The 13,526-nt window shown below is 46.5% G+C and overlaps 1 protein-coding gene across 1 annotated transcript in view; it reads left to right on the top strand.

The window, feature by feature from the left end:
* HAPSTR1 (HUWE1 associated protein modifying stress responses) overlaps positions 1-13,204 on the top strand; it is a 34,177-nt gene extending 20,973 nt beyond the window's left edge. Inside the window, exon 4 of the mRNA XM_079120473.1 lies at positions 2,472-13,204. Coding sequence (XP_078976599.1) covers positions 2,472-2,716 — 245 coding nt within the window. The 3' untranslated portion in view covers positions 2,717-13,204. The remainder of the gene's footprint in view (positions 1-2,471) is intronic.
* The last annotated feature ends 322 nt before the right edge of the window (positions 13,205-13,526 follow it).

Raw genomic sequence — 13,526 nt, forward strand, 5'->3', positions numbered from 1 at the left:
TGTACTAAATAAGAATAGCCCTAGATGTTCCTTTTCTTTGTCTTTCAAGTAAGCCTGTGGGTTGGGAAGAGATAGCTCAGTTTCTCTTTAAAGATGTGTAGTGTGAAATGTCCTGAAGATAGATGGAAACTTGGTGAGCTTCTGAGGCAGGAGAGGGGTCTGCCACTGCGGTCCAGCTTGGGAAAACACTGGTTGGTGCCTATGGGCATAGGTTGGAGGAGCTCACCCAGGTGATACCTGCTTGTTGGGCAGAAGAGAATCCAGCAGAGCCAGCTAAGGAAGGAGCAGAGAGTTGGAAGCAGGAGGAAGGGAAGAGGAGCCAGCAAGAGACTGAAAAGGGAGAGGTAGGAGAACCAGGAACAAGCCTGCAGGAAGGTGGGGGAGCTTCTGGGCCTCAGGCAGCAGGACTAAATGTTGATGAAGCAATGCAGGCCTGATTTGAGGAAGAACAGCAGATCGTGGAGACTGGCAGTGTGTAATGAAGTCTTGGGATGGAGTAAAGAGGTCAGGGAGGGAGAAGCCTACCTAGGCAGGCTGGCCCTTGACTCAAAGCCTCTTCCTTGCTAACAAGTAAGGCTTTAAGAAGGGGCAGTATGAAAGCCAATAGAAGTATAGATTCCACTTGAGTAGGGATCTGTCTTGCTTAATATAGATTAACCTTTCATGCATTTTTTTCCCCCCAAATCAGAAATTGAACCCAGGGATGCTTAACCACCGAGTCACATCTCCAACCCTTTTTATTACTTATTTCAAGATGGAGTTTCGATAAGTTGCTGAGGCTGATCTCGTATTTCAACTGCCTCCTGCCTCAGCCTCCCCAGTCTCTGAGATTACAGGTGTATGTCACTGCACCTTGCATTTCAACTTGGTTTTTATGTGTAGAATTGGATGATGTAGATGTTGTAGAGTTACCTTGAGGATTAAATTTAAAAGTACTTGATAGAGTGCCTGACCCAGGAAGGTACTTGGGTATCAGTGCTCCCCGCATCTCCCCTCCCTTTTTTTTTTTTTTTTTTTTTTTTTTTTTTTAAAAAAACAGGCGCTGGTCTCCAAAAGGTTGAGAGGTAAAGAGGACACTTAGATTTCCTCAGACCACCATCAGTGTATGTGGAGGTGCATCTTCTAGGGGAGACCTTGAGGGGACTTGTTGGAGTAGTGGAGAAAGAAGAGTGAAGGCCCCTGGAGCAGGAAGTTGGAAGCTGCTTAGCAGGGAGGGGTGGGCCACTGAGCGGTGGCAGAGATGGGAGGTGGCTGAGGCCCTGTGTCGAGAGCACTGTCCTCAGAGGATTCATAAAGAGTGAACACCATCAAAGGGAATTCAAGTACATTTGATGTGGTAGGAGACAGAGGGTTCTTCTTTCAACCTAACTTTCAAATTCAAGCCACATTTTTAGAGTTCAAAATTAAAATGGACTCCTACCAAATCAAAACACTAAGCTTATTTTAAAATCTGAGAAATCTTATTTTTCAGGAACATCAGTTATACTACTTGATGTTATAAATTCAGGCAACGACAAAATCCCTAGGTGAAGCTAGAATAGTGAGAGGGGACATTCGTAAGGTGGAAAATCCACTGTCGGTGCTAGGTTTTTTTGAGTTCAGTGCTATGGTTTATGAAGTGTCCTGGCCCGACTTGTGCCTTTCACAGGTTTGTCCTGAACATTTAGGAGTGGAATGTAAGTTTGGCTCCTTGAAAATTCTGAGGAATGAGTGTCCAGCAACCAGTGCTGGGTATGTTCTGATTTAATGATGTAAAAGCAAAGCAAAGCAGCAGGACTATCCTACCACCATCTTCCCCTCCGAAGGACTAGAGACAGTATTGACATGGGCTCTCCCGAGGATTCCACCAAGTATGACCCATTTGTATAGACCCATTTGTCCAGAGTACCCCCACTTTGTGATGCCCCAGTATAAGTTTTTTACAATGACCCTCTTTCAGACTTGACAGTGTTTATTTTGGATGATTAGTCGTCTTTTCTGGAGGGATGTTGGACCAAGCCCTCTCAGGCCTGGAAATTATTTCTTGCTTCCCCTATGTGCACCACACACAGACATGCATCACAGGGATCTGATGGGATGGTGACTTTAGAAAACCAAAATGTGCTATATAAACAAGCACCTCCTGTGCCTCTCTGCAAATCGCACAGTACCCACCTGATAGAGTAGGTGGGAGAATCTCATGGTGTACGTGTACACCGAGAACAGTGCTTGACAAACGGTAAGCCTTCTGTAATTGCTAGCTACCAATATTGTGTAAATACCATAGATATTGGTAGTGTTACTAGTAAGACCCATGTCACAGCCAGATGATTCATCCTTCCAGAATAAAACTTAACTGCTCATTGGTGACCCCTTACAGAGAAAATTGGCAAGACACCCTTTGACACTGTGGCAACGTGGAAAGTGAAGTGGGTTGCTTTCAAAAGGGCTAAATAATGGAGCAACTCTAAAACCTCTTTTCTTCTTCCTAGGTCTTAGTGGTGCAATGGCTAGTATAAGCGTGCGCTCGAGTACCCCAGGCTCTCCTACACATGTAAGCAGTGGATCGAATGCTAGTCGAAGGAGAAATGGACTCCATGATGTCGATTTGAACACTTTCATATCAGAAGAAATGGCACTCCACTTGGACAATGGTGGAACTAGAAAGCGTACCTCAGCCCAGTGTGGCGATGTCATTACAGACTCACCAACCCATAAACGCAACAGAATGATCTAAACTGCAAACATTCTCACACCCACCATGCTGCTTGAAAGCCACTCGATCCTCAACATATACTATTATTGCAAAGGCAACATGAGGCCATCTTCCCTTGTTCACTGTTTAAGACAAGTGAATTCGATAGTGGTTGCCATAAAAGGAAGTTCTAGGTATTTACAGTAGATGCCTCTTGTAATATGGCTTTCTCAAAAACTATAATCCTAGCAGAGGACATCAGATATCGTGTAGTCATTAGCAAGATCATCATAGGCAAACATATCCGTTCCAAGGCTAAAAGTGACCTTAACTGTATTTATTCTCAAAGGGAAAGGAAATATCAGATGTTTATTTGGTTATAGAATGTTTTTTTTTTTCTCCCCAGTCCATTTCCTGCTGTGTTGAGTATTTTGCTTCAACAGTATTGCCAGGTTTCCCAAATTATCTAAAAACAGGATTTGACTTCCTTGTCAGATCTGCAGGCTTCCATTTTTACAGCTGCACTGTACCATGCACCTGGTTTCTATATAGTAACGGTGTGCAACTTCTAATTATTGGACTGCCCTGTTTTTAGTTTTCAACACAGTTTCTAATTCTGGTGATTGTGTGATGTAAAGAGGTGCTATGATGGTCATGCAATTAATACTTAATATTGAATCAATACACAGAACTTTATTGGATTCACTTTGTGTGTGTTAGTGCTCTAAAAATAGCAATATTATTGAACTGCCCCAGATTAACCCTGTAGGCTTCAAATACTCAGTTTTAAGACAAGTACTACTTCTATGTGGGGTACTCCTTACAGTAAATGTAAACTTGTAGACTGCATTCAAGGTGACCTGAAATAGAGAGGTCATGAACTTTGAGAGTGGGCTTCCTTTTGGTTCAGTATTAGTGAGGGGAGATGGATGGTGGGGTAGGTATTTATTCAAGCCTTTCATTTCCTGCTTTTCATTTTTCATGGATGCCCCACTTTGTGCAGTTTCCATTGTAGTGGGTGGAAGGTGACAAAGCTGTTTTATCTACTAATAATGTGATCACAACCTAAGTAGCAGAACCCAACTCCCCCGTCCCTTCATTCCCCCTCCTCAGAAGTGCAGTTTGGAATCTCATTCTGGAAAAGGTGGAATCGCATGGAGGTTCTCTAGATGTTAGGTAGACCTAAATAAAAGTTCTCAATAGAGTCCTCTTGGAGTAAATATAAGACCTCTTGTAGCTACAACGTTTTAGAGCATGTTTCATCTTCATTTTTAATATCTTGAACTAAATGATAGTCTTTTTTAGATGAAGAACTGATGTCAGCCTGCCAGGTACTGTAATTTATTCTATCCTATTATTATATATCAAGTAGGACAGTGAAAAATGTTTCCTTGCAAACTTGTAGTCCAGTATCAGTTACTTCCTATTTTTATCCTTAAATGACCATTGCAAATCAGTGTAAGGGTTTTTCCAGTAATTACTCACAGCACTTTGTTAAAGTTTGCAATTTCTTCAGCCATTTAATAATATCTTTCTGTGAAGAAACTTTGCTAAGTTAACCATATTGACTGGGTGGGATGTGAATGGAATGTTAGAAATGTTGTGTGAATTGAAGTTCTGTATTCGTTATAGATATAACCCTTATTTAAAACAGTGAAATCCATACTCAAAAGTAGGAATGAAAGATTTCTAAATTTTTGCAACAGTGGATCATTTTTTGTTAGAGTATAATAGCAGGAAGAATTATAGCAATCTGTCATTTTACCTGAAACGGACATGCCTATGTATTATGAATACTTTAAAGCTTCCCTTTGGAATATACCAAGAAATGCATTTGGAATTATCTTTGCTTTTCTGTCATTGTAAATTTAGGTTCCAGAATTGGGGTTTGGTGGTGTGATGCATTGCTCACAAGAGGCCAGAACTCCTATTCCTACAGGATTTTGCGATGGAGGAACACATATTTAATCTCCCCTTCATGCCTTGGTTCTTGTTCCTCATTTCTAAGTTGAATAACAATATTTTTGGTTGTTTTGTTTTAAGTTGGTGCTCTGAAGCTTAATCTTAGTACCCTTTACTCTCAATTGTCAAATTTTGATAAAACATGTGCCATTTTCTTTGGTAAGAGAAAGCAGGTCTGCCAGAACACAATTTATATGCCTTATCGGCTCCATTAAACTTTTTAAAAACTTTAGCATCTGTTACTTTTTTCCATTGCATTGAATCTGAAGTGCTCCTTGTCACCTGTGGTAATTCCCTCCACTGCTGTGTCCCATTGCGCTCCTCATGTGTCCCGAGCACAGAACGACCCTGAAGCCCCTAGTAGGAAGGGAAATGATTGCTAATCTTAGGAGAATTTTAATTTTGACAGTTTAGTTCAAACTCTTTGGAAACTTTTCTTTGTGACAGTTTAGATGCAAAACAAATCATGGAAGATTGCATCCTTGTGTGGTATAGAAAAATAATGTTGACTTTTTCAAGTCTCTTGAGAATAACACAGACTGAAATTTAGAACTTAGAAGTTTGGTTTGGGCCAGCAGAACCACCTTCATCTTCAGCTGGAGTCTGAGTCCTTAGATGTCACAGCTCATTAGTTCTGCTCCTGTTGCCCTAACTTGGCACGAGCGGGTTTTCATCCTACACTGCAGCGTTCTGAGCATGGCTGAAATATTAAAACTTTATTCTATTGTGTAGTATTTTATAGAACAGAATTAATGGAAAACATTTGGCTAAATTTGAAGAACTGCAGTCAGATTTTTCAATGTGGTTTACCCAACTGGAGTAGATACATACCTTAAAGTGAATAAATCATTTTAAAAACCCAAAAAACCATGGGGCTTGTCTGCAGTTTTGTTTTGAACTTCACATCTGAATAACTTTTTGATGTAATTAAAGGAAGTTTAGGGTTTTGAAGAATAACGTTTTAGATTCTGCCCCCGCTTCCCCAAGGGCTGTTGAACTCACTAAACTTGAATTATTGTAGCTTTGGGCCTGAAGGTTTACATCTGTGAAAGCTGGGGTGACTCCCTTTATAGGAAGAGGGGCTGACCAACATCTAACCAAGGTGCAAGATACCAGGAGATGATTTTGAAATGGGGCCTTTAGTTGCAGACACGTGCAGCACCGTTAATTTTAGAAAAATGATCATGAGCAGAATCATTGATTTTGGCATGCTGCTGCCTGCATTTTGTGAGAGGTATACAGTAGTGACTTAGCAGATGAATCCTGTTGCATTTTATTTCATATAGGTTGTCATCTGGCAGTTGATGCCTTAGATGGGTCATCACTGAGGTATCTGTTGAGGTTGGGAATCTTCTAGATTTTGTTTGGAATGAACATCTTGAAAGGTCTGCCACAGGAAGCCCTTGTTTACTCACGTTAAACAGGGTCATCTGTGGATAGAGGAGGTTCTGATCAGGTGTTAATGGCTCCTGCTCCCCCCCTTTTTGAAAGCCACCTGGCTTCAGTGGTTCAGACAATCTCACCCTTCAGGGTAGCTGTCAGACTCCACTCTGGAGTGTTTGACAGTTTTTCATGGGCACGTTACTTGAGAGAGGAGCAGGCCTGGACACTGAGGTGTGTGTCATACTGTTGCACTGGCACACTGCACAAGGAGAATGTGAAGTCTTGCCTGCTGTGCTACTTCTTGTGCACTCCTTGTGAAGTTCAGTGGCTGGCAGCCTGTGTGTGACACAAGTGGACTTCTGGTTCCCGGGCAGGTTTTGAGGGCTTCACAGACTGGCAAGTTTCAGTGCTGCTATTCCAGTTTGTGATGACCCCTCCTGTTTGGATTGATTTAGTGCTTTAAGATTTAAAACTGCAAATATCCAGCCACACAACAGATAATGCGGTGTGCAGATCTCTCAAATGGTGACATTTGATGACGGAATGATATTCCTACGTGTGGGTAGGCATTTATTCAGATCCCAGTTTTTTGTAACGAATAGAAGAAGTGCAGCAGTGTCTATTATGGCTTCTTTAAGTCTCCGTAGGATACATTTATGCAGATGAAAATAGCTGACTTAAGGGAATTTATGTTCATACACAGTAGGTTCTGCGGTGTCCGGGAGTACTTGGATCGGCATGGCCATTTGTGCCAGGAGCCTTGCATCTTAGCCTGTGTTGGGCAGCTGTGATTCTTGCAGGCAGCACGATCTTGTGACTTTAATTGACTTTTTGCCCTCCTGTGTGAAGGAACCCTTTTTTTTTTTTTGCTTGCTGTCAGGTGACTTTCGAATGCTGGAACCATGGCTAGGCAGCAGAGGCCAGGTGAGTTGCCTTTGGTGGGCTCATTTCCAAAACTATGAAAAGGTGAAAGAGAACGATGTAAATCTTGGTGGCTGGAGTCCCTTGGAACTTGAGTACATTTACATGCACATTAGCATCTGCCTGTCACATAGTTTACGTCAACATGCCATCCATTTCAGCGTGCCACTGAGAAATTCACATGCATTCTTGTGAAGATAATGAAAATGTCAGACATTAGGCCCTTTTTGACTCATCCTCTCCCTTCACCAAAGGTAAGACTCCAAATAATTTTGGAAGGTAACCTTCCAGACAGTTATTTTTGCATATTTACAGGTCTTTTGAGGAGCCATTGAAGTGCGCTGGTCAGTGGGTGATCACCTGTGAGTTGGTGTTGAAAAGCGAATTTGGGAGGCTGGCACTTGGAAGCTAGCTTTGAAAATTGAGCCATCCTGGCCTGGGGCAGTGGAGGTGGAGGTCACAGGCCTGGTAAAGCCTGGTGTGTGCTGTGAAATGGGAGTTTTCAAGCCAAGGGCTTAACCACATGAGCGAGGTCATGTGCCCACTGAGGAGCCGCCGCAGGTGGGTGGCTGTGCGAAGTAGTGCTTGGTTCTTGGTTGGGGAGCACGCCTCTGACGCAGGTCCACAGGGCGCTGAGCGCTGGTGAGCGCTTGCACTGCCGTTCTTGGTAAGGGCTGTGGAACTCCTGTGCTTTAGGTCGGCACTGCAGGTGTTCAGGGCTGCAGTCATTTCTGGAACTGCTCGGAGCCTCAGTGTCCTGGGGCTTCCTTCCTCTGGCTTCAGCAGCAAAGGGGACTCTGCAGGCTCAGGGTGGAGTGTGGCAGCCTGACTCAAGAAGAATAGCTTGAGGGTTCCGGCCTCTTTTCAGCACCCGGGGGCCCAGTGGCCTCAGCATTTGCTTTGTGGAGGCATAGTCCATGTCTTCCATAAAGCCACAGAGGCATGCACCACTGCAACTGACCCCCCAGCCTCCTTTTTGGTAGTGGAGAGTGAACTCGGAGGTGCTGTGCCACTGGGCGCCATCCCCAACCCTTTGTAACTTTTTAATTTTGAGATGGGGCTAAGTTGCTGAGGTTGGCCTTGAACTCGTGATTCTCCTGACTAGCTAGGATTACAGGTGTGCACCACCACACCCGACTTGTTACTGAGTTTCAAGAGAAGATGCTGTTATTGTTGCTTACTGTTCTTCAGGGATTCAGGATGGTGGTGCCAGCGCTGAAATCCCAGGAAAGAAGGAATCTCCTGTCACTCTGTCCTTGGGTGGTGGAAGGAGGTTGATTTCACACTTCACCGAACTCTTCTCCCTATGGCAAATCTCAAAATCCCAGTGGCTGTGTCCATTTCAGGGTTTATCTTCAAAGGGGTGTGGGTTTTTTTTTTTTTTTTTTGGCGGGGGGGGGGGGCACTACTGGGGATACAACCCAGGGCCATGCACAAGATAGGCAAGCATCCTACCTCCGAGCCACATCCCCGGTCAACAGGCGTTCTGATCTGCTGTTGGGGCCTCTCAGGTGAGTAGAAGTGTTGTGTAGACCCATGTGTCTGCACAGTTGCATTTTGTGTATGGAGGCTTACCTCTGGCCCCGTTTCCTGGCCATGCTGGACCGTGACCTACAGTAAGAAGTACTTCTCCACGAGGGCTTGCTGTGCACACGCACGCACACATGTGCATGCTGCACCCTGTTGAGGCTGGATGGTGCACTGCACTCCATAGGTCCTTAGTAAGCTGCTTATATGACCATGTTAGTTTCCAACCAGCTTGGAGACGCAGGCACCCCGGCTGTCAACACCTGGCACAGGGTAGGTATGAGTGAATAGAAAAAGAGTGGTGTGAGAGTTTTGTAAAAATCCCTATTCTCCTGGGACAGTCACCAGTCAAGAACAAGAGGGTGTGGTGGTGAAGAGCAGGACTCTGGTCAGTGGGGTGTAGGTGAGAATCCAGCTTTCCCACTAGGACCTGCCTCCCCAGCCCTGCCACGTGTCTGGTGTGATGATGCCTGGCCCTGGTGTGCACCCAGATGTGGACCATTAATTGTCATCCTTTGGATAAAATTCCCTTCTCAGGGTCTGCAAGGGCTCTCCTGGGTTCTCAGCTTGTCTCCGGCCCCCATCTCGCTCTAACCCTTCTCTCCTCGTTTTGTGGTTTTCAACCTGTCTGCATGTTGGAATCGGCCATGGTCAGGATGTACCCCAGAAAAACTTGGTGGGACTCTTGGGGGTGGGGCCTAGGTACCAGGATTTTTCTTGCTCCACCTGTAGAGAATCACTGTCTTGGGCCCCTGTCCAGATCAGCTTGGACTCCTTGGGCCAGCCCTGAGGCTGAGGGCAGCTGGTTCTGCTGGAGGGCTCACCCCTGCTCTGAGCTGCCTGCCTAAGGGCCTCCAGGCCTCCAGGCTTTGAGGAAGTCTGAGCATGACCAGCATTCCTCTGGGGCAGGGTGTCTTCCTGGGCTTGGCTGGAGGAAGTTGGCATCCACAAGGCCCCAGCATGATGAGTCATAGCTCACCAGGAGTGACCCGGCCTGACTGGCCTGTGTCACCTTGGGTTGGTTTAAAACAGATTCGTGGACGCCCCACCTACACACAAACACTGAGTCCAAAGGTCTGGAGCAGGTCACACTTTATTTTAAAGGTAAGTTGGAGTCATAAGTGAATCTTTACAAGCCATTATTAACCTCTTTTTTTTTTTTTAAGACAACATGGACAAAATGCTTCCTTTGGGGGGTTATACAGGAAGGTGCAGGCGATGTGTTCTGAGCAGTCCACTGCTCCTGTATGTCACATTGTGCAGGGGTGCCCGGCACCACTGCAGCCTCTTGGGACCAGGAGGAGAGTTGGGCCAGGTCAAGCTGACGGGTCCAGCAGAACACAAAGACCCTTGGCCCTGGAGCGCGTCAGCCATTGCATGGACTGTTCGCACGGAGGTGTCAGGCCCCACATGGGCCTCCAGCGGTATTTGAGAAAAAGTTCATGCACGCATTCCTGAAAAGTGGGTGGAAAGTGCTCACACGCTGCACATCCTGAGCTTGGCCCTCACCTCTACTTCGGTCTCTCCTGCAAGGATGGACTGACGGGTCAAGTGCTGTGGGAGTTGTCACACCTGGCAACCTGGCTGCAGGATGGCATTCTCCCTGTTTCTACAGTTGTGAGTTGGCCAGTTGAAGGTGGAGGCTGTCCCTAGGTGAGAGGAATCGGGTGTTGCTGGGGTTGGTGCGAAGAGCTTGTTGAGACAAGTCCCCAGGAAGTCTGCCATGCTCACGCACCTACTGTGGGGATTGCCTGCCCCCAGTGATTAACTGCAACAGGAGCGCCAGCAGGTGGGCTCTTGCAGAGCTGCCTGTGAGCCCGCAGCCAGGTCCCTGGGCCTGGGCTAACTTCCTCGCACAGGCTGTTGGGGAAAGGGCTCCGCTGGAGGCCCCGTGAGCGGGTGGATGTGGGTCATTTCCAGGCTCCTGGGTGCTGAGCTGGCCTTTCTGAACCTCCTTCAGAGGTCTTCCCTTGCCCTAGCTGCAGATGTGACCTGGAATTCTTTGCCCCTGGGATGCTGTTCTGCCCCTTGTTTCTCATCTGGACTTATGATTTGAGTTGCTGGTTTACTTTTGGTTTGGGTCTGCTTTTCCCCCAAGGGCAGGGCCTGCATGTTCGCTGTTCTGCCATCAGGTAGATGCCCAGTAAGCCAGTGAGGGAAGGAGGGCCTTCCCACTCTACAGGTAGGAGGAGTGGCCAAGCCAGGATCCCAGCCGAGGTTTGTCCGGATTCTGTGCTTTCTGGAAGGTACTTGTGAGCCTTTCCTGTGCTCAAGCTTGGGTTCGAATTCAGGGGGAATTGGAAGCATGGAGGGATAGGAACTTAAGTGGAGACCACTCAGCCAGAGGCTCAGTTTCCACATCTGAAAAGTGGGCATGATAGGAAGCTATGTCATAGGAAGGGGAACTCAGTATATAAAGCACTTTGCTGGCTTTTCGCCTGGCCTGGGGGCCTGGCCTATCAAGAAACCGGTGCGACCTTCAACTCAGATGAACCTGGATCCCGGCTGAGACCTTCGCAGCACTCACAACGTTCAGTGAGCTCCTTCCCGCCCCCTTGGCCACGCACCCGCATAGGCTTGACCCCCTCAGGGCATCCTAGGTTGTCGCCCAGAGCCCCCTAAATCCGTGCACCCTGCATTCTCCGGCAGTGACTCACTTCCTGTTTGGGCCAAGGAATGTGGAGACAGAAACAACGCTGAGCCAGCTCCATGGAAACTGGGCCCGCCCACCAGAGCCTTAAAGCGACAGTCCTCCCAGGCCGGTTTGTCCTGGATTGCAGATGCAGGGACCAGGAATGGGGGTGGGACTTGAATGCAAGGGTCCTGCTGCCACAGTCGTCAGCTCAGACTTGATTTTTGGTTCCTTAAAGGAACTCCCTGCCGTCTCCACCCCTCCCAGGGCCCCTTCCATGGGAAGGGTCTGCATGCAGCCCCTGCCTGCCAACCATTTTAACCTGCCGGCTCTGGGCCCCGCTGTTTCCTCTCAAGCTGGGTAACAGTACTCTGGGCTTCTGAGGATGCGAGAGAGCCTGCCTGTCAGTGAGGGGCAGGTAGTGAGCAGAGCTGGTGGCCACCAGAGGACAGCAGTCGGCGCTCACATCTGTTCTGACACAACCGGTGGTGTTTGCAATCACCATGGCGAGCTCGGGCGGAGGGCGCTGTCTGGCGCCCTTGGGTCGGGATGCTGGAGATGGGTGGGTGACGTTCCATGCCTTCAGAAACAGGGTCAGCTTTCTGGCCTCTCCTTCCCCATCCTTCCTGCCCTGGATTTGGGCTTGTGGGTTGGGATGCTCGGGAGCCAGGGATTGTACTCGCTGGTGCCTCGTTGGGTCTAGGTCCTGCTGCCCCATCCCTGGGTTTCTCATTTCCAGACTTCCAGGTGGGCCTCCTGTGGCGCCTTGAGCCTCCCTTCAGGGCTTTGCCCACAAAATTCCTAGGTCCCAATTATGGCTATGATCCTTCTGCTGGCCTTGGGCAAAAGACAAACCACGGCTGTGTGCAGAGCAGGCTCCAGCCTCTGTGCGGGAGGGTGGGGCTGAAACAGGAAGCTGGCAACCCTGCAGGAATTCTTGTAATGCTGAGATGTTAGGGGTGGTGAGAGCCGTCACTGAAAATCAGCCCACCTCTCACTGTCTCCTGGGTGCTTTGCGTACGTATCCCATTTCATAGATTTCCCCGGCTCCAGAAGCACGATATGCCTGTGTTGCTAATGATCAGAAAGGGCGAGTGTCTTGCCTGGGGAGGCCCAGCTGGAGCTCCAACTTGGGCTTTTTATCTCTAAAGTCTGATCTCTTCCCCTGTGTGACATTTCTTGATCTGTATGGGTGGAGCCAGATCCAGTGGGGAACGATGACATTTTTATGTATTCTGAATAAATGGTAGTGTTTTATGGTCTAAGTGTAGAGAGGTTTCTCAGTTCTGCCTTTATCCATTGAATTATACTTTCATTTTATGGTAAAAATGGAGCTCTTTATTAAAATGACTGGCTTAGAATATTAATGCTTTAAAGAAGAACAGCACCACATCAGGATTAAAAGTAATGCTGAAGTTCAGTTTCTGGAGCCAGGCTGCCTGATTCGAATCATGGCTCTAGCACTTGGCCAATCATGCGATCTTAAGCAAATCCAATGAACTTCTTTGGGCCTCAGTTTCCTCATCTGTAAAACATGGATAATGATGGTTTCTTTTCAAATTGTTAGGAAGCCTAAATGAATTTAATGACTTTACTATTTATAAAGTCTTTAGTACTTGCCATACAGTCAGTACTACCCAAGTATTTATTAAATAGTCTACATAGATACAATAGAGTGATCCTCAGCACAGATGGAACTAATATCCCTGTCTCCCCCAAATTCCCATTCTTGTTCTTGCCCCAGAGGCAATTTCTTTTCTTTTTTTTTAAAGACCATTTATTTAAAGTCTTTTAATTTAAAAGAAAATTTTACAGAATACATTTTGATTCATTGCACACAGATGGGGTCCAACTTTTCATTTCTATGCCCAGAGGTAATTTTTGACATCAGTTTGCTATCTGCCTTTCTGGGCTGGGGGTTAGCAAACTACTGACTGTGAGCCAAATCCAGTTCACTGTCTTTGTAAATCAAGATTTACAAGACACTGGCTTGTCTATGGTCTGTGGCTGCCTTCTTGGTGCTGCGTAGTTGTGACCCAGACAAAAGTATTTGCTCTTTGATGTTTTGCAAAAAAAAAACAAAAAACAAAAAACAAAAAAAACAAGGAACTGTGAAGGAATTGACAGTTGAGAGCTGGATGCAGTGGTGCACACTTCTGATCCCAGCAACTTGGGAGGCCGAGGCAGGAGGATCCCAAGTTCAAGCCCAGCGTGGGCAACTTAGCAAGACCCTGTCTTAAAATAAAAAGGACTTGGAACGTAGCTCAGTGGTTAAGCATCCCTGGGTTCAATCCCCAGTACTGAAAAATAAAAAATAAAAAGAATTGAGAGCTGAGACTAGTTAAGGTAATTTTGAAATAAGAGAAATTACGACTTAATTATAGCAATAATTAAAAGTTAGGAAGTTAGGTGAAGGGCTTGGGACAT

This window comes from Sciurus vulgaris (genome assembly GCF_902686455.1).
Source record: "Sciurus vulgaris genome assembly, chromosome: 18".
NCBI lineage: Eukaryota > Metazoa > Chordata > Mammalia > Rodentia > Sciuridae > Sciurus > Sciurus vulgaris.